Source organism: Gymnodraco acuticeps, unplaced genomic scaffold (assembly GCF_902827175.1).
Source record: "Gymnodraco acuticeps unplaced genomic scaffold, fGymAcu1.1, whole genome shotgun sequence".
Lineage (NCBI taxonomy): Eukaryota > Metazoa > Chordata > Actinopteri > Perciformes > Bathydraconidae > Gymnodraco > Gymnodraco acuticeps.
The window spans coordinates 489,838-510,453 of NW_022989900.1; the positions used below are offsets into that span (position 1 = coordinate 489,838).

Genomic DNA, 20,616 nt, shown 5'->3' on the forward strand with positions numbered 1-20,616 from the left:
TGTGGGAGAGAAACTCCCTCTGGAGGGAACACAGGGAATTTAGCCTTTGCAGACCATTTACATGCACAAAAACCGATGTATCCCACCCACACTAAAGGAAAGGGTAAACCCCAAAAAGCATAGGGCCCCTTTAAGATACATTTAATCCAATAGTGAAAAAAAAATCCTTAATTTTTTATCTTGTACATTTTGATATCAGGAATGTCTTTTTTCTTTATGCAAATGTTTAGCGTTATAATCTATATATCTAACTTATATTTGAGACTTAAGAATGTCTTCTTCTTTTTGAGAATATCCACATCTTTGTAAATGTAACACTCCTCTATAGTACCCTGTTCCCTTGGTGTGTTTGGCAGTCGTAAATGAATATTTGGTTTCCTTCAGATCTCCATCCAGGACTGGGATTTATAGAACAAGCTCCCTGGACCAGAGACGCCTGTATAATGTACCAACACTAATTACATCTCCCCTATTTACAATGCTGCCACCAGTAAAAGTGTCAAATTAAGAAATGATATTTACCCTCAGATGTATTCACGAGCCTGCTCACTGATAGGTATTTCATGGGATTTATTCCCTGCAAACATGATCAAATAATCAACAGCAGTAGATCAACTTTGATAAATGTATTTGTGTACACTCATTCTGTCAGTTTAAGGCATGCACAGGTACAGAAAGAGTCCGGTGTCAGGAGATAGCAATCAATAATTAGATAAGGACTCATGCTTATAGCACCCCCCCAGTTTGAGTTTTTTTAGCAAGCAGGAAGCAGGTTATACAGAGCGTTACAAACAGTAGATTATCATGTAAATACAAAAAAGAGATCCAGATAATGTGAATAGAAATATAAAAATACAAAGATCAGGGAATCAGGTGTCAAAAGAGCATTTACAAAATAAATGAAAATGATAGACAGGAGACTAAAGAAATAACACAAGAAGAAAGTGATGTTGAGATGTTCTGCGGAAGATTTTCAAAATCAAATCAAAAGCTATGACCTCTCGTATTTTGACTGGACTGTTGTATATCTATTTAATGCAACTTATCTGCAACTCCTCATTCTTTTCATTTTTTTTAGCCTTTCTTGGAAATGCTAAGTAAATGAATAAATGTAATCACATTCATTATAAATCAAGCTCTTGAATTAATACAGTAAATGATGAGCTTGAAATAACACAACATTGCCTCAAACAAAGTGACATTTTACAAATTGACACTTACAAGTACATCAATGATTGAATTGTACTCCTGAATTCATCATTATTGCTGTTGAATGAATGCAGCTAATCATGAGCATAAACATCTCAGGAAAGGTGCAAAATATGAACAATAATCCAAGTGGCTAATTTGATAGATTTTAGTATTTGCTAAAAAGTCTGTAAATTAGATTCTATATTAACCCTTAGATGCACGAGTGACTGGACCCTACACTCTTCCATAAGTGGGTCAAAAAGGACCCGTATTAGAATAATATGTGTTTTTATGCCATTTTTGTCATTTTGGTTAAGAAAAATCACTTGTATAATATCTAGTATTATATGTTGGTTCACACTAGAAATATTTTATATTTAATCTTTCACTATTTATAATTTTAGACATTTTTTTTACATTTTGAAAAAAAACGTTTCCCCATAGGATTCCATAGGAAATACATGCGGGTCATTTTTGACCCACTTATGGAAGCTTGGGGTAGTAATACAAAAACTACAATTTCTTCAAATGTGAATACAAAATTTGAATGGCATGATATCCAAAACATGTTTTTTGAGGAATAGCTGGAATATGAAATGATAAAAAAAAATGCAATTACAAAGATACTTCAAGAAAACCACCTCACCGGGTCCAAAAAGACCCACTTATGCATCTAAGGGTTAATACTTTAAAAAGTAGATATGATTATTATTTGTATGTCATTTGGTAATTGAATGTGCATCCTTTTTGGAAAATGGCCAATAAGGAACAAAACAAATGATACATGCTGAAAATCTTCCTCAGAACTGTTCATTTCATGTGTAAAATTAGATATATTATTATATAATATATGTATTATTATATACATATATTTTTCACTCACAGAAATTGTACCAGTTGAATTACAGATTTCTGGGAGTGTGTTCACATTTAACACCCTTCATGTTAATACCATTATTAGTATGTTAGTAAGTGAAAAAAGGAACACAAATAGATTTAACAGTCGGTTAAAATCAGTGGAACAACGTGATAAAACACTGTAGGCAACTCTGAGAGGTAGCGCAAGCAAAGTCCATACACAACCGTGTACAAGTACACAATAAACTGAGGGAAGCTAGCATTCGTACTGACAATCAAGCCGGGACCGTTGTTTTGCATAATGTGGTTAGTAAACATGCTACATACAGTGTGAAGGTGTGAGGCAACTTTACCTTCCTCCCCCAATCTGACCTCATCAGACCTCACCTCTACGCAGAGACGCCGTCTGATTGGTGCAAAGTTCAACATTTATCTGCTTCCTTCTTTTTAAAAAATCCCTCTTGTGCAATCTTGGTGGGGATTTACATCCGTAAGGAAGAGAAAACATTTGGATATCAATAGCGTGCTGCAGGAATGAGTCCTCAAACCCTGAAATGAGTTAGCATTCTAGCACTTCCTGATCCCTTCTCTGGAAGTGCATTTGGTCAGAACCCTGAAATAAGGTTTGTGGTTCAAAAATGCGAAAGAGATTTTACCGTTTCGTCTTACAACTTTAAATGCGTCATAATATAACCTACTCGTCAATTTCTGAAGATTCTTTGTGTCTTTGAAACCGCGGTTGCTAACAGGTGGCTGAATGAGACTAGTACATCTCATCCAGCCGAAGATTAGCCACCTTTAGCTTGGCGCTGGTGATGTCAAGTGACCGTGCTGTAGTTTGTTCATAACATTTTCTTCTGGAGATTGAATTTCTATTAATATGTGGAGATTATCCTTTGGAAAAAAATGTGTCGGTATCCTAAATGTAGGTTTTCCACAGATATTTGTTTCTGGAATATTCCACAATCCAATGAAAAGATCCAATTAGCTCTTTGTGGAAGGAACCAGGGAAATGCTCAATTCAAGGTTTGTACTACTCAAATAAGTAATTCCTGCACCTCTCTACACCAGGTAGACATAACACAATTCCCGTATTATGTATTTACAAAGTGCTGCTCAGTTAGCGCTCTTGCTAAATGAGGCTACGGTATTATGTAAAAGCATTCTGTTATACATACTGTAAACATGCACATGTTATAAGAGATGATTTAGATCCATAACAACAGCCTATTTCCTCAAAGCCCGCACCCAGTTCACAATTAGCACACAAACATTGAAAGAAACAGAAACAACAGCTGTGTATGGCCCAGCGTTGCTGTTTGTATCTATACATACCAAAAGTAATGCACTGTAATTGGTTAGTTTCCCAGAAAATTCATTTCCAATAGTGACAAAGTCCTCCTGGTACGGAGGTCGGGTGGACGAGAAGTCAAAGTTGATTTAATTGTAAACGTAACTTCCATAGTCATGTAACACCACTTCCATTAGTTATTTTCACCCAAATCACAATCTTTTCCTCGACCTAAACATTCGCTTTTTTGTGAAAACAACCTTTTACTTTGAGTACCAAATGTATGTAACAAGCGGTTTGTTTTACTGGACATTTGTAGGAGAATGCACGTAAAATGAAGAATAACTTTTTGGAATTAGCATACTCTTGTATGCTAAATAATAAGGGATGCAAATGCAACAAAGAGATGTGAACGCCAACAAAAAGGTGTAAAACGCCAATAAAGAGACGCAAAATGGCCACAAAGTGACTCAAGACCTCAACAAATATACGCAAAAAGCCAAAGAAGAAACATAAAACGCTAACAAAGAGCCGCAAAACGTCAACAAGAAAGCAGAAAACACCAATAAAAATATGTAAAACGTCAAATAGAAAATAATCTACAAACCCAAAATGCCTTCCCCCACACTGTCTGTGTGTATGAATAATGCAGTCCTTTTTGTCCCCTGTAAACCAGAAGTCAAGGTTCATTTATTTGTTATCAAAACTTCTGTTATTTTAGACCCTTCACCTAAAACTAACCAATTTGTTTCTGATCAAGACTGATGTGGATGAAGCGACTTTCAATTAAAATCATTTCCTGGATATTTTTTGGAGAAAACGCTTTTCGCAAAATATCATATGCAGTTTTTTTTCTCATACACTTTACTCATACTTTATTATATATTTGTGTTTTTAAGGATTTGTGTTTGGGTCTCTGCATGACGCCGGGGATAACTCCCTCTTTATCCTTTCACTTTGTTGAAACAACTAATGGTTTATATTTCAACAGGCCTATAACTGTGTTAGATAGCAGTTTCCTTTATATTGGAATACACAAAGAGAAGAAAACGTGAACGTTGTTTTAGTAAACAGCTGCTAAGTTGTGACGTCAGGACTCTCTATGAGTGTGTCGACTTTATGTTTGTGCACCATGAACAGCAGCAGGAAGATCTGGATGATGAAACACGAGTCTCTCTCTCTCTATAAATACTCTTAAAGTTGGTCTTCATGTTCATGCCGGACCATCAGCAGCAGCATTCCCTCTTTCAGTTCACCAAGAACACCAAGAACACCAAGAACACCAAGTCTTCAAATATTTGGCATAAAAGAATCAGAAGGTTTGCACCATCGCTGGACTTGTTGCATGGAGGCTCATATATCCCAGATGTCCTTGTGGACCACAGGGTGAGATGAACATCAGGTGACCCACACTTTTCTCCTAATCCAAATGGAGGCGTGGGTGTCTGGGGAGTGTCCATGCTCGTCGTCGTCGTGCAGCAAGAAAACAATAGCAGGGAACAGGTTTAGTTTTTCATCTGGTGCAGGCGCTGGAGAAACGATTCAGGAAGTTCGGGGAGGGGAAACGGAGTCGTGTCGGTCGGATGTTGTCGTGTAGTCGGTGTGTCGCCATTATTATTATTTTTTTATCAGGATTTTAAAATTACTGCAGAGAGAAAAAGACAGAAAGTCACACATATTTAAGAGTTAATCTTGACCATATTATTATTAATATAACTACTCTACTGTATATATTATGATTTGCTGTCGTTACATATTGTAGTACAGTAGAAGTAGTAGATATATCCACATTTTAATTTAACTTCTCAATTGTTATTCACTTATTTATTTAAATGTATTCGATTTTTACATTTGATATGGTTACAAAATGCCATTTCCGCCGAGATAAATATAGTAGGCTACTCTGATCCTGATCCTGAACAGCATTTAATACAATTGTAAAAGGTATCTAACTACATTTACTTAACTACAAATTAAAGTGATTTATACTTGAGTTTTTAAAAAACAATAAGGTCATTTCAAATTTAAATTGTGTTTTAGTGTCGTTTTTGGTGTTCCGTGTAACTCACATCCCCAGTTGAGGGCGATGGCCGCAGCGATGATGGCGATCCCTCCCAAGATGGCGACCACAGACAGAATCATGGCGTTGCGGCCTAAACGGCGAGCTCCGTCCACGTTGCCCTGCTGCAGACTGTTTCGGGACTGAACAGAGTATAAACAGTGAAGAAAATGTCATTCAAAATGTTACTCGTCATTATAAACTAAATGTTGAATGTGCAATACAATGGCTGTGAAATAATGAAAGATCTGTAACAGATGTCATGAAACACAAGACTATACATTCAGGAGGATGTTAAAAACCTTCCAGGTGACGTCAAAAACATTGTTGTTTTATTTGGTCCCTGTGAGCTGTTACACTTTATACTTTACATTCATTTTTTCTTCAGGCACTTTCTTCCGTGAAAACAAGGATGCGTCAGATATTGCTACCAAAAATATCGAGTTATTTTAAGTTATTATCCGAACTAGCCGAAATGGTGATAGAAGAAGAAGAATAAGAATAAGAAGAAGAAGAAGAATAAGAATAAGAAGAAGAAGAAGAAGAAGAAGAAGAAGAAGAAGAAGAAGAAGAAGAAGAAGAAGAAGAAGAAGAAGAAGAAGAACTAACCTGTAACTAACCAGCTAATTACAGTCAGTTGGGTTTATTTAAAATAAAATGGACCTTTATTAATCCCTGTAGGATTACACAAAGGAAAGTCTACGGTCGTACCATGACAGAGAAGGTGAGGGCTACGATGTTGATGGGCCACAGCGGGCAGAAGCAGGACAGGATGGCGAGGAACAGGTAGTCGCGGGGCTTGGACCCGTCCACAGCAGCCTCCGTGATGCCGCTGGGCCGGCGGGTGAGGGAGGGCCGGGGGGAGCCCGCCATGGACCCCGAACGGCTGCTCAGACCGGGCCGGCCGTTAGCATGGCCGCCCGCCGCGTGGTGCTTGGGCGACATTGAGGACACCGTGGGAGACGCGTCCCCCATTGCATGTTCCAGGCCGTTATCTGCAACACAAGGTTCCAGAGAGGACATTTGTTCAAAATAAAATGTAAAAGTGTTTACAACTTCAGTAGTACCAATGAACTTGTAGCTGAGAGGCGCAGACAGGAAGTCTGAAACTATGACGCACTAACATATTGAAAAAGGAATAATACCATTGCTTCTGAGCATCATTTTTAAGCGAGGGCTATAGATTTAAAGCCTGATAATAAAAAGTTGGATTTCATAAAGTTGGTATTAATGACTAATGAGGCTCATTTCTTAATGTGTGTTTTGGTATTTTATGAACTGTCGTCACACTTAGATTTAGGGATGCTCCGATCGCCAATTTCGGGGCCGATCGCCGATCGCCGCAATCAGTATCAGCCGATACCGATCGCCGATCCGATCGAGTGGGCGGGGCCTAAATGGAAGATTTAAACATCACTTTAAATCTTCCATTTAAAGTGATGTTTAAAACTCAGTTAATGGGGCTCATTCACTGGAGCTTCCACAAACAACAATCTACTTAATTATTACATTCAAATGATGTACATTATTCAAGTTTACATTCACTTTGGATAATAACACGGGAGAAATTAGCGGAAGCGCTCTCTTTTCCTCTCTCCCTCTCTCTCCCTCTCCTGACAGCCTGTCAGTATCTCATGCAGCTCACTGATCCAGTAATGAGTGACCCGACAATGAAGAATACATATATTTATAATAACTAGTTTAGCTAGTTCCAGAGGTATAAAATAGCTAAGTGTGTTAGGTCTAACTCTTACGGTACGTCCACACAGCAGCTTTTCAAAAATCTTCAAAATCTTGGAGCTGGGCGTGTCTGAAAGCTTGGGGATTTTTTGCGAGCAACGCGACCAACAACCAATCACATGAATCTCCCGCCCCCGACATACAAAGCAAAAAACCCCGGGGATTTTATGCGAGCAATATATATATAAACTCCCCAAACAGGCGAAAACTTACCAGTTTCACCCACTGTCTCTGCCACCTCCCTCCATGCCTGGTTCCTCCGGTTTGTATCCCGTTAATAGTTCTGGTCGTAAAGAACCGGGTGATTTGTTACCGTAATTTCTCGTTTGGAATATGAGGAAATGAACTGCGGTCTGGTTCTCCCTGTGTGTGTTTCGCTGCGCTTACCTGTCCGGCGGGCGGAGCTGCAGGATTTCTGCTTCACACACGTTGCATACCGCTATTTTACTGTCTTTTTCGGACACCTTAAAATAATGCCAGACCGGTGAAGCCATTTTGGCGAGCTTGTTTTGCCGCTCACAGAGAAAAGTGTCATGTATTTTACGTCATGCGATCGGCTCTCGCGATCGGCATGTTTAGAGAGCACCGATCGATCGGTAGAGAGTGAGTATCGGCCGATATCGATCGGTGACCGATCGATCGGAGCATCCCTACTTAGATTAAATAACAATTCACGTCCTTGCAAAAATGTAGGCCGTATGCATTAAAACAACTAAATCAGATGTAAAAGTAATCACAAAATAGGTCATCATTTATAACATATCACTGATTTGGCAGCGCAAATCTACCAAAAGTATATTTGAATTTAAATGTGTTTTTTGAACGTGACCCCCTCACATAGGGAACAATATGGCGAGCATAAATCAAGCTTAAAGTAGCATAAAATGAAAAAAGCCAAGTAAAGGTACATCAGTATTATACTTGGCTGCAGTACTTAAATGAATAAAGTGCATGGGAATTAAGTGTTGGGAGGTGTCTATACACAGGTGCGGGTCAGGTGTATTTACTGGTCTCTGCGTTGTCGATGACGGACAGGTGAGCCATATGGTCCGTTTGATTGGCTGCTGATGCATCTGCTGCCGGGGGCGGTTGAGAGGTCACGGCGTGGGGGTTGCTCGTCCCTTCATGATGCTCGCTGATTGGCTGCTTGGACTCCATGCTGTTGCTGGTGGTGGCCGTGAGGCGGTGAACAGGAAGTGTTGAAGGAAAGCTAAAGGCAGGGCGCGATCTGAAACACATCACAGACATAAAGCTTTATTAAATATATTGTAAACCTTTTGTTTGATTTCATTTATTTAAAAAAGGTGTTATCCATAAAAACATAATAATACTCAATACTCCCAACAATACCCAAACCTCTACTAGTAGTGGTAATGTAACTAAGTACATATACTCAAGTATAGTTTAACGATACTTGGACTACTTAGAGTGTTTCCATTTTATGCTACTTTATAATTCTACTTCACTACATTTTGTGGATGTAGATGATCAGTACAAAATATATGCTAGTAGATACGTGATTAACAACAACTATTCTTTGGTGTGCCATAGTAGCAACCCTTCATATCTTAATAGTAAGAAAAGTAAAACAAATAATGAAATTCAGCCAAGGACCTTAAGGGCTCCAGGAGAGAGGTGGTTGGATCTGTAAAATAAGATCAATCAAATAAATAAATAAGCATTGATTCTATAGCGTCTGAGCGATGGCTGCTGAAAGAAAAGCCTTTTGTTTTTTACAGCACTGACAACATGTTGCTTTCTGAAAAAAGCAGAACAAATCTGTTGCCTGGAGCAACACATATAAATGATAAAACACCCATATTTTATATAATATATAGATTTGTCTGTGTGTGCAAGGGTCATGGTAAGGTTTTCCGGGTGTGAAAGTTGAAAATGTATATATATATACAGTGGAGGAAATAAGTATTTGATCCCCTGCATATTTTGTAAGTGTACTCACTTACAAAGAAATGAACAGTCTATAATTTAAATGGTAGGTTTATTTGAACAGTGAGAGTAAGAATGTCAAAAAGAAAATCCAGAAATCTACATTATATAAAAGATAACAATTGACTTGCATTTAACTGTGGGAAATAAGTATTCGATCCCCTTGCAACCAACAAGGATTCTGGCTTCCACAGTCCTTTCAAAAAGTACTCCTTATATCAACTTGTTACCTGTATAAAAGACACCCGTCCACAGAATCAGATTCCAACCTCTCCACCATGGGCAAGACTAAAGAGTGGTCTAAGGACCTCAGGGACAAGACTGTAGACCTGCACCAGGCTGGGATCGGCTACAAGGTCATCAGAAAGCAGCTCGGTGAGAAGGAGACAACTGTTGATGCCATTATTCAGAAATAGAAGAAAGACTAAATGAGCATCAGTCGCCCTCGGGCTGGAGCTCCACACAAGATCTGGCCCCGTGGGGTCTTGGTGATGATGAGAAAGGTGAGGGATCAGCCAAGAACTACACGGAGGAACTTGTTAATGATCTCCGGCGCAAACTGAAAACTCATCTCTTTCGACTCCACTTCGAGCGATAGAACTATTAACGAAGCACTTTTATACTAATAAAGGACTGGCTTATCTAAAGCAGTTGAGTAGCACTTGAAATGTTTGACTCTATGAAACCTGATGTACTTATATGATTTTGTTTTCTTCAAGGTTGTGTCTTCCTGGTCGAATGTACTTATTGTAAGTCGCTTTGGATAAAAGCGTCAGCTAAATGTAATGTAATGTAATGTAATCTCAAGGCAGCTGGGACCACAGTCACCAAGAAAACTATTGGTAACACACGACACCCTCATGGATCACATCCTGCAGCGCCTGAAGGCCCCCTGCTCAAGATGAACATGACAGGCCGTCTGAAGTTTGACAAGGAGCATCTGATTGATTCAGAGAAGGCTTGGGAGAAGGTGATCAATTTTGATGAGACCAAAATGTTGATCTTTGGAGAAATGCTGACTATAACCCCAAGAACACCGTCCCCCCCGTCAAGCATGGAAGTGGAAACATTATGCTTTGGACCAATGTCACCATTTGTACCTCTAAGCGTTTTATTTAGTATGAATAAGATAACGGAGTGTCTAATCGCACCCAGTTGAAAATAGCTACACCATAGCTTTTCCCCCCGGGGTTTAAATAACAAATAGCATCTGCGTAAACATACAATATTTGACATTTGTTATGATTGGTCTAAAGTCAGGATTGCGCAAACATTATGTTTATTATTATTTATGTCTTTTTGTATTTTGTTACACTGCACTACACTACTGTCCATCCATCCATCTTCTCCCGCTTATCCGTGGTCGGGTCGCGGGGGTAGCAGTTCCAGCAGAGAGCCCCAAACTTTCTTTTCCCTGGCCACATCAACCAGCTCTGACTGGGGGATCCCAAGGCGCTCCCAGGCCAGCGAAGAGATATAATCCCTCCACCTGGTCCTAGGTCTACCCCTTGGTCTCTTCCCAGCTGGACGTGCCTGGAACACCTCCCTAGGGAGGCGCCCAGGTGGCATCCTAACTAGGTGCCCGAACCACCTCAACTGGCTCCTTTCGACGCGAAGGAGGAGCGGCTCAACTCCGAGTCCCTCCCGGATGACTGAACTTCTCACCTTATCCCTAAGGGAGACACCAGCCACCCTGCGGAGAAAACCCATCTCGGCCGCTTGTATCCGCGATCTCGTTCTTTCGGTCATGACCCATCCTTCATGACCATAGGTGAGGGTAGGAAGGAAAATGGCCCGGTAGACAGAGAGCTTTGCCTTCTGGCTCAGCTCCCTTTTCGTCACAACGGTGCGGTAAAGCGACTGCAGTACCGCTCCGGCTGCTCCGATTCTCCGGCCCATCTCACGCTCCATTGTTCCCTCACTCGAGAACAAGACCCCGAGATACTTGAACTCCTTCACTTGGGGTACTACACTACTGTATGTGTCCATATCATTGATATTCAATTTGTTATATAATACTTGATTGTGCTCCTAGTTTTTTTCGGATTGTGCTTAGTTTCCTCTGTTCTTCAGCCAAGCAGTTTTGCAAGGCAAGGCAAGTTTATTTATATAGCACCTTTCAACACAAGGCAATTCAAAGTGCTTTACAAAAAACGAAAGACATTAAGAAAATGGCATTTAAAATCAGTCATTAAAATGCCAGAACATTTTCCACTAAAGGGACATTTTGTCTGCAGATGCGATGCCTGTCTGCTTTCTGAGGCAGCACTGAGAGATGTTCCTGCAGCACGCTGCTGCAGCCCCCCCCGCAGCTCTTTAATATCCCATCACATCGATCTTGCATCTTTTCATCATAAATAAATGTTATTGTGAGTCTGTCAGCAGATTATAAACAGACTCATTTATCTGAGCGACAGCCCGCAGGCCGGCAGCTTCCTAGAGAGCAGATTTAGGAGGAATCTTTGCTGAGGACTGTAGAGGCTGGATCGATGACCCCCCCCCCCCCCCCCCCCCCCCGAGTGCCAAATGCTGCGGCGCTGCTTCAGCTGACAAATGCAGTCTTTTGTTACTTTCTGAGCCTGAGGGCTGAATCAGAGGAACTCTGCAGGAAAGTTAGACATCACTGCAGACTTGGTGTTGATGCGTTCAATGTGTCATATAATGCAGAAGAAATTAATGCAGTAAATCACACCAACGTATCTATCCTCCATATCTCAAACTTTTAAAAACATATATCTGCACGCACACACACACACACACACACACACACACACACACACACACACACACACACCACACACACACACACACACACACACACACACACACACACACACACACACACACACACACACACACACACACACACACACACACACACACACACACACACACACACACACACACACACACACACACACACACACACACACACACACACACACACACACACACACACACACACACACACACACACACACGTACTGTACTTAATTTTGAGGTACTATGAGTTTTTCAGTTTTATACTACTTCACACTACTCCATTACAATTTCTCACTACTTATTGATTTGACAAGATTAGGTAGTTGCTTTGAAGGTACATATTATTCATTAAAAATAAATACATTGAATTGTGAATTATGGGGTATTATTATGGATGAATATTCTTGGCAGTATAAAAAGTCATTAATTATCTATATTTTTACAAGCTACATAATTAAAATGATGTTCACATTAATGTGTCATTAATTATAATCCAGTGATAAAATAGTAATACTTCTAAGAAAAGGGCATTCTTCATAATTATTACTTTTAGCTTTGCTACTTTAAGTATATTTTGATGGTAATATTTTTTATTTTACTTTAGTAAAATGTTGAATGCCAGGCTTGTGTCTCACCACATACTGAATACCAGGCGGAAACCTAACTTATCCACCCCTGTTTCCTGAGAGGTCGGGGCTAGATTCCACTGTAGACCCGCCCATTTGTTCAATTGCATGGTTTTACCATGAGATGGCGCTTCATTCACAAATACGGGAAAAAGCTAACAGGGTAACCTTTGGTCTTTGTTTAGGCTTTGGTTAACACAGTATGTTTCATGGACTAACAGAAGTAGTTGTTACTTCAATAATATTTGCAGCTCCGCAGTAGTGTTTGCTGAATGGCATTTAATCAAATATTTTGTATCCCTTATACCCTTTTACCTGGTGGATCGATGGGCTACATCGCCACCTACCAGAGTATTCTACACTGTGGTATTACTACTTTTCCATTTTTACTACTTAGAAAGTTATAGTACTTCTCCCACCTCTGCATTCAACACTAACACACACACAGTCAAATAAAGCAGCATAACAATGGTACAACAAAAGAAAAGAAGCATGGTGCGAGAGTAAAATGATTTAAAAAATAAATAAATAAATGCATTAGGAATGAATGGGGTAACCTCACCTTTCTAAGCTTAATAATGATAAAGCAAATGCAAAATGAATAAGAAATAAGAAAAATAAGAATCATCATAAAATCAATAAACACACATAAAGTAAGCAAATGAAAGGTTGAGACAGGCGCTGCTTTTAACTTCAGAGAACACACACACACACACACACACACACGCACACACACACGCACACACGCACACACACACACGCACGCGCACACACACGCACACACACACGCACACACACACACACACACACACACACACACACACACACACCACACACACACACACACACACACACACACACACACCACACACACACACACACACACACACACACACACACACACACACACACACACACACACACACACACACACACACGAGTTGGACCTAAAACAGCCACGCCTAAAAGAAAAGCAGCGCTGCAGAACACTACTGATATTGAGCATTTCCCATCCTGATGCAGAAGAATAAACGTGAGTATCTGATCCTCTCACTGTTCAGCTAAGTCTGGACCACAAAACTGACTTCAAAAAGGCAGTGTTCTTTTTAATTGTGTCGCTTGCTTTTAATTCTGTTCTGTTTATTATATTTCTCTTCATCTGTTTTGTATGTGTTGAGTCTGTTTCCATTTAAAACAAAAGTTGTATTATTTGCTGGGAAGGACTTAGGAACAGCTGTTTTTAAAAGTGTCCCATATTGTTGTCACATTGTATCTCATGGTAGAAGATTATTCTACAATTATACGTATAATTAACAGTCAATCATTCACTGTATTTGTTTAAGATATGTGAATGCTGAAATCTTGTATAATTTGTCGCATTTATTTTCTTAACAAAGACGAATTCTTATAGAATACAGTATTTCGCAGCTGAATGAAGTAATGTTCCTATTGATTTTTTATGTACTAAAAAACATAAATTGTATTTTATATGCATTTTAGGTTTTTTAAATCCTATTCTTAGAACTACCTACTATGTGGTTTAAGTATTTTTACTGCAGTTAAGTATCTGACTTCTGACCTAATTTTTAAATCTCCTTGCCCCTCAGAGCACGATAAAAGGTGGCAGGTGTTTGAGGAGGGTGGGGGGGGGGGGGGGGGGGGTGAACATCCATTAACCCGCCGTTCCGTTCCCCTCTTCTCTCAGGATGTTCAGGATTAGCTTCCTCTCAGGAATTGGGGGGGGGGGGGGGGGGGGGGGATTAGCGCAAAGTGACGTCCATTAAAATATCACACTAAATGTTTGAGCTGTCAGAGAATACTGGATAATGGCTGCAGAGAAGAATGCACACATTTAGGGTTTGTCAATGTCAACATTTATATTCTGCGCTCACAAATATTATATTATAATATAATATTATATTAAAATGTGTCAATGTTTTGGGGTCCCTCTTTGGACTAAACCACATGTTGCATGCAGACTGTCTTGCACAGATTTATTTAAAGAACTGAACTTGTGCTTATGTTTACTTGTATTTATATAAACAACTATGTTCAATGCACCAATATAAAATGCTGCAAACATTTTTCGTTTTCCTGCTGCACCATTTGACGTTCTACAATATTCATGGTAGTGCTCAGATGTTGAGATAATCATTTAACAAGTTTTAATCTTGTGTTTCATTTTACTCTATTTTATAGATTTAAGATATCATATTTTGTATCCAGCCTGTCCTCCTACAAAAAACGACCATATAGGCCGATTGTTCATACCCTTATTACGACCCAGAGACACGTTTTAAAGTGTATGTTGTTTCTTACACGACCACTAGAGGTGCTCTAGTGGTCGTGTAAGAAACAACATGCTCCCGGCCCGTTCATTGCAAACGCTCCGGAGCGACGTTTATTCACAAATAACCCTCTCTGGAAAATCCTAAATTGTGGAATAGTTTGGCCATTAAAATGCTTTTTGATTCGATTTCTGGCGAGAAGTGTATATTGTACTCTTAGAATCCACGCCCAGTCGATGTGTAGGATCTATAGTTTGATAGATATTACGAAAATGATGAGGTCTCGCCAGGATAACGTGTATGCAGCTTCCATGTAAAGTTAGCGTGAGTGAAAACAGTTTTTCTGGTCTCGAAGTTTTCATAATAAAACCGGATATATTCCCCTCACTGTCACAGTGATATCTGCATTACTCATCCACTAAAAAACATCAGTTTATCCTTGTTAATTACACAATATTGATTGGTTTAAATTGTGTACAATGCTTTTGTGTTTTTAACCTTCGATTCAGAGAAACAAATAGTTGTTTCGGATTTAAGACACTGCAGTTTCCGAAGACACTACACTACCCAGAATCCCCAGCTATCGTTTGGGACTACAACATCCGCCTTGCTTTACAAACCCCGTGATTAGTCATCAAGCCCTGTGATTGGATGTTGGAGTGGCAGTGCGACAAGGTTACGCTGAGCGTCAACCAGCTCTATGAAATGGAATGGAACCACGGCAGAACCCTCCCCCCCAGAACTACACATGCTGGCTATTGTGTGTTTCGCAACATGTTCTATGGCACGTCTCTTTATAAGACGTTTTCGTATTTCCCACAATTAGAAGTTGCCAGTATTAAACTGTGTACACCCTGGAGGTTTAGGGGATACGAAACACAGTGGTGTTATCACATTTAAAACATATAATTAATAAATGGGTGAATTAATATACCCACATGACACCTAAGGTCAGAAGAGCTTTATTTAACAGCTGGTCTTATGTCTGTGACCCCTCCTGTTGTTCATTGATAAGCCTGAAACATGCACTTGTCAAGGTTCAGATGCACATTTAGCAAATATGGCAGTAGCCATCGATCAGCTTAAGATAAGATACTTTATTGATCCCAAGTTAGGAAATGTTTTTGTTACAGCAGCATACTAGTTGGTTCTACTCGACTACAATTCAGAGGTTAAGCTGGTATTTTTACTCTACTACATTTATTTGAGTTACTTTGCAGATTCTGATTAATGATGTGAAATATAAACAACCCTTAAATCAGACTTTAGTTACACCTGAGTCAAATTCAGGGAAGGTGATTGTCAAGTGCCAAAATAAACTATGCAATATATTGGACGTTAAGTACTTTGTCAGACTTCATATTTATCTGTGGATAACCCCAACGTTTTTTTCTTGTTCAAAAGAAGACCTTAACTTAAAATATTCTTTAATATTTAAATTCAGCCTTATCAGTTTGTCTGTTTTGCACATCCTCCTGTTAATATCTTTGGACGTCCTGCACTAAACTGTTTTATTGTAGAGATCACTACAGTATCTTCTTGATATGTTCTATTCTATATTTCTATCATGCCTTCTACTTTCCCCCAATTTTGTATGTAGGCTACTCTTAATATTTAAACGTTTTCATCAAATAAAACGTATTCAACAACAAAATTCAATAACGTGCTTTAACCACTAGGTGGTGCGGGTTAAAAAAACAGTGGTGTAGTTAATAAAACATAATAATATCAAACATACTATGACTATTAACTTTATTGTGAAATTAAAACAGAACGGTAAAGGAAAATACAGTTTCAGTCTCTCGATGTGAAGCTTATGCATTGTACCATGAACCTGTATAGACCTGTAACAGTCAACTGCATGAGGAGTTGGAAAGGTAGTAAATAATATCTTTAAAAACTACACAAAAGTCCCTTTCTATCAGCTGTGCACCGTTATGGTGTAAATACAGACTATCTACTAATTGGATCAAATATAAAAGTCAGCCGAATTAGTGTTGATACTGCAAGGAGACGTATTGTGTGAAAATAAATGGAAGATGTTGTTTAATTGTTAATATATTTATGATCCACGTCAAGTATTCAGTTTTAGCGGCATCTCTTCCAGTTTGTCAAAAGGTCTTCTGATCAGGGCTCTATAAATACAGAACTACGGCAGATATGTAATATGTAATGCAGCCGAACCGTGTATTACAATGCCGTTATGTGATGACTTCCAAAGAGAAAAGCAAGAACACTCGGAATAAAGTATTATTTTATAAATGTTTTTCCGATTCAGGGATAAACTGATGTTTTTTAGTGGATGAGTACTGCAGATATCACTGTTAAATCATTTGATCATTGGTTTTATTATGAAAACGTCGAGACCGGAAATACTGTTTTCAACCCGTAACTTTACATCGAGGCTGCCGCATACCTCAAATCATCTTCGTAATATCTATCAAACTATAGATCCTACATATCGACTGGACGTGGATTCTAAAATACAATATACACTTCTCGCTAGAAATCTAATCAAAAAGCGTTTTAATGGCCAAACTATCCTACAATTTAGGATTTTACAGAGAGGGTTATTTGTGAATAAACGACCATCTGTAACGTTTGCATTCAACGGGAGCACTAGAGGGCGAACACTTTAAAACGTAATTATAGGACGTATTAAGCGCTTGAACAAACGACATATTTGGTCGAGTTGGAGGACTTGTTGTTTGTATCCCATTGCAAGATACAACATGTGTGTATATTTTGTATTTTATGTTATATTTTATATGTTATGTTATATTTTTATATATTTTGTATTCTATATTTGTTATCTTGTTTGCATTTTCTCTAGTTTATCATTTGTATTGCAATTAACATACAGTTACCTTTATTTTAAAATGTTAAAAATATATTATTTAATTGTATTTATATTGTATATATATATATATCTATATTGTATCTTCTGCACTATTACATTTGATGTATAAGATTTTTATTTTCGAATTGTGTGTTCTTTTAAAAAAACAATACATTGACGCACACACACACACACACACACACACACACACACACACACACACACACACACACACACACACACACACACACACACACACACACACACACACACACACACCACACACACACACACACACACACACACACACACACACACACACACCACACACACACACACACACACACACACACACACACCACACACACACACACACACACACACACACACACACACACACACACACACACACACACACACACACGATCACCTTTCCAGTGTTTTCCGGAAGAAGACGTCGTCAGAATGCAGTAAATCTCTCTTTCTGTTCAGTTTGACCTCTCTAACTTTGGTACAGATTTTATTACAGACTTCAGCACACAGCAGCAGATCCGCTCTGCAGCCAGCGTCTCTAATTCAGCCTCTGCTGCAGGAAGACACACACACACACACACACACACACACACACACACACACACACACACACACACACACACACACACACACACACACACACACACACACACACACACCACACACACACACACACACACACACACACACACACACACACACACACACACACACACACACACACACACACACACACACACACACACACACACACACACACACACACACACACACACACACACACACACACACACACACACACACACACACACACACACACACAGAAACACAACTCCTTGTCCTTATAATGTTACAAGTATGCCAAAGAGGCATCATCTTATTAAATATGATGCTAATTCGCATACGTTCCCAAAAATGTGCACATTGGATAAAGCCAGGTTTAAAATGCTGGTTTCATTTTGTTGAAAGATTAGAGTCCAATGTTTTGACAGAGATGATTTTCTTTGTGTCACTCCATACATCCGAAAATACTGTCAACAACCAGACGTATTTTTTTTATTTGTTCCATGTTTTTAGTAATAAAATGCTCTATGAATCAGGTTCTGAATGAAATGTGGACAAACCCCCTGTAGAAAGCTTCAGAATATAAATAGGAATGAAACAGTAAGGATTGGTGTATGTAAGTATGAAGAGGAGATTTCTCATGACACTTTGAGAAAAAAGGAACTTTATGAAACCTGCCTTTAAAGATAGCTATTATAAAATGCATACATTTTGTTCACACTACAGGTGAACAGCGTAGAACATGCAGATATCACCAGGGAACTTCCCCTGTAGAAAGACAATCACTTCTTGTATTATAAGCTTTCTAAATGGTTATCTTTAATATGCAAATGAGGCATTATCTAATACTAACGTGTGTGGTGCATTTAGTAAGACCTACACACACACATAGAAAATGTGGATTGCACCTCCCAATAGCCTGAAAGAAGACTACATTGGATCAATTGTAAAATAAATGGACAAGTGCATGACATTATTGGTTGTGTTTTGCAATTACTGTCACCTCTTCATGTCCTTTACTGGAAATAAGGTGATTTGTTCTTCTCAGACATTTCAGAAATCATCTGAATTCATATTGCACAACTTAAAACACTTGATATTCTCCTTAGAAATGATGCAGTGATAAAAGAAGACACAAATGTACTTGTGCAATCTGTCGAGGAGAAATACCTTGTGATCCTGCTGGTTAAAGCATCTCCGTGGAGACTGCACTATTCATTCTGCACCACTGATGTAGTAAAGATGATCACAGAATGGAGGTGTTAATGTGCTGCAGTGTTTTTTCAATTCATATTCAGTTTTCTTTTCCATCTTTGTTGTGCATTCTATTTTATTTTATTGATATCTTATTTACAGTAGATTTTCTACATTTTATTTTCCATTAATGATGCCAATATCTCATATGTACGTCTATTCATCTCTGGTCGTAATGCTGCATATCCTGTATAAAAGGTGCTATATGTATAAAGTTGATTTATTATTAGTTTCATAATACCTTTGTTCAGACAAAACAAGACATGTTTCAATACAAATCATTTAAAAAAACTTCAGGTTATCATTTCATATTCCAATGTTTCAGCATGAAGGAGGGACATGACATGAATATTAAAACGATGGAGCAGGGATCCTAAAATCCCTCTTTGCTCTTATAAAAAGATGAAACACACAGTTATACAAACAGAGAAATATAAGAATGTGTTTTTCTTCTTCTGTGGAGCAGCAGAGCTACAAGAAAGAAGGATGTGATGCCTTGAAAGAAATATGATTCCAGCCTAATTTGATACATAATTGAACAGACGGATGCATGTCTGACATCATGTAGGAATGCAGCAGCAGCAAAGTGTGCTGCAGCCGGAGCCGACACACCCACAGAGCCCCGTGGCTCCAGCAGCTCCCAGCCTTAGTTTGGAGACACATGCATGTGAGATAAGAGGTGTTTCATCTTACCTGGTGCTAGTCCACAGGGAGCTGCAGGCTGGGGCTCATCGTGCTGCTGCAGGAACACAGACCCAGAAGGAGGAGGGGAGAAAAAGCACTTGAAATAAATGTCTGACAAACAATCAGATTCTGCTTTAAATACCCAATCTATATATCTATATCTATATTTATATCTTGAAATAAAATGTGTAGTATGCCTTAAGTCTGCGCCTGTTTTTATTGATTCTGTTTCTGCTGCTTTCTGGTGATGCAGAGTGGAGGATGCTGCAGCTTTCTGTCTTCCTCTGCAAGAGGTAAAAGGGGAGGGAGGGCTGCTATAAGAATGTGTGTGTGTGTGTGTGTGTGTGTGTGTGTGTGCGTGTGGTACAGTAGCTTCATCATCTCCCACTACAGTAAAGCTCACTAATGCCAAATGCAGTGCCTGTCTCAACATTTCAAAATAAAAGCCTGCGCTTTAAGTTTGAATACATTATTTATTT

The 20,616-nt window shown here is 39.0% G+C and overlaps 1 protein-coding gene across 1 annotated transcript; it reads right to left on the reverse strand.

Moving 5' to 3' along the window:
- Positions 1-553: 553 nt before the first annotated feature.
- On the reverse strand, positions 554-20,436 carry LOC117540236 (proline-rich transmembrane protein 2). Its single transcript, XM_034206825.1, has 5 exons — positions 20,147-20,436; positions 8,147-8,367; positions 6,111-6,394; positions 5,410-5,542; positions 554-4,985 (listed from the first exon to the last, which is right to left on the reverse strand). Exons 2-5 carry the CDS (start codon positions 8,295-8,297, stop codon positions 4,969-4,971), a joined length of 585 nt encoding a protein of 194 aa, XP_034062716.1. The 5' UTR covers positions 8,298-8,367; positions 20,147-20,436; the 3' UTR covers positions 554-4,968.
- Between the last annotated feature and the right edge of the window lie 180 nt (positions 20,437-20,616).